The sequence below is a fragment of the Austrofundulus limnaeus genome, unplaced genomic scaffold (genome assembly GCF_001266775.1).
Source record: "Austrofundulus limnaeus strain Quisiro unplaced genomic scaffold, Austrofundulus_limnaeus-1.0 Scaffold97, whole genome shotgun sequence".
Classification (NCBI taxonomy): Eukaryota; Metazoa; Chordata; class Actinopteri; order Cyprinodontiformes; family Rivulidae; genus Austrofundulus; species Austrofundulus limnaeus.
The window spans coordinates 1,743,926-1,744,856 of NW_013952499.1; the positions used below are offsets into that span (position 1 = coordinate 1,743,926).

At 41.8% G+C, this 931-nt stretch overlaps 1 protein-coding gene across 1 annotated transcript in view; it reads left to right on the forward strand.

The window, feature by feature from the left end:
• The window catches only part of LOC106520810 (acyl-coenzyme A thioesterase 1), a gene marked incomplete at its 3' end in the record, with an annotated part of 21,091 nt that overhangs the window by 18,639 nt on the left and 1,521 nt on the right, over nt 1-931 (forward strand). The window contains 2 exon segments of the mRNA XM_014013067.1: nt 26-36; nt 286-747. Of these exon segments, the coding sequence (XP_013868521.1) occupies nt 300-747 (448 nt within the window).

The following is a 931-nucleotide window of genomic DNA, read 5'->3' on the forward strand; positions in this document are numbered from 1 at the left end:
ACCCAGGTGTACTCCTGAACTTTGGTCCATAAAAACGTAGGTATTTCACTTACTACAGAACTCATTTATCTAATTAGTTCAGGTTAGTCTACTAACTCTAATTTCTTGGAACATATGCATTTGTTTTTCAATTCAAAATTCAATTCAAAAATACTTTATTGATCCCAGAGGGAAATTAGGTTTTATCTGTATTTGTATTTTGACTTTTTATTGGATTGTTTTGACCCTTGTTAAGGACAATGACTGTCTTACAAACAAAATGTAATGTTATTGACTTTTGAACAGGAACACAGAGAAAGATGTCTCAACAGGTCAGACTGAGGCTGCTGCCCAGCTCCAGGTGTTTGTTCGATGAGCCCGTTCAGCTGAAGGTGTCCGGGCTGCGGTCCAGGCAGGTGGTCACCATGAGAGCCAGGTCCACTGATGAAAAGGGGGTGGTGTTCAGCTCCTCGGCCACCTACAGAGCTGATGGTAACGGGGAGATTGACCTGAGCAGAGACGCCTCACTTAACGGGACATATGTTGGAGTTGAGCCCATGGGTCTGTTGTGGTCTTTGAGAGCAGACACCTTGCACAAAAGATTTCATAAGGTAAATTCCTTAAGTCCTCATGTGGTAAACCTCTCGGTGCATGAAGAGGAGAGGCTGCTGGCTGAGGCGACTAATGAGAGGTTTCTAATGAGAGAGGGAGTCAGCCGGGCTCCTGTCACACAGGGGGATGTACGTGGAGTCCTTTTTACTCCTCAAGGTTGGTCTATTTCTTTATGAATCACCTATTTTACCCTTTATTCATAGGATAGCACCTTGAGTTTAAATACTTATTTTCCTAAATGTGTTTAATTCCATGTATAATGTTTTCTCTGTAGCAATTCCATGTATAATGTTTTCTCTGTAGCAATTAAGTTAGCAAATCCAGATAAAGAGGCATTGAT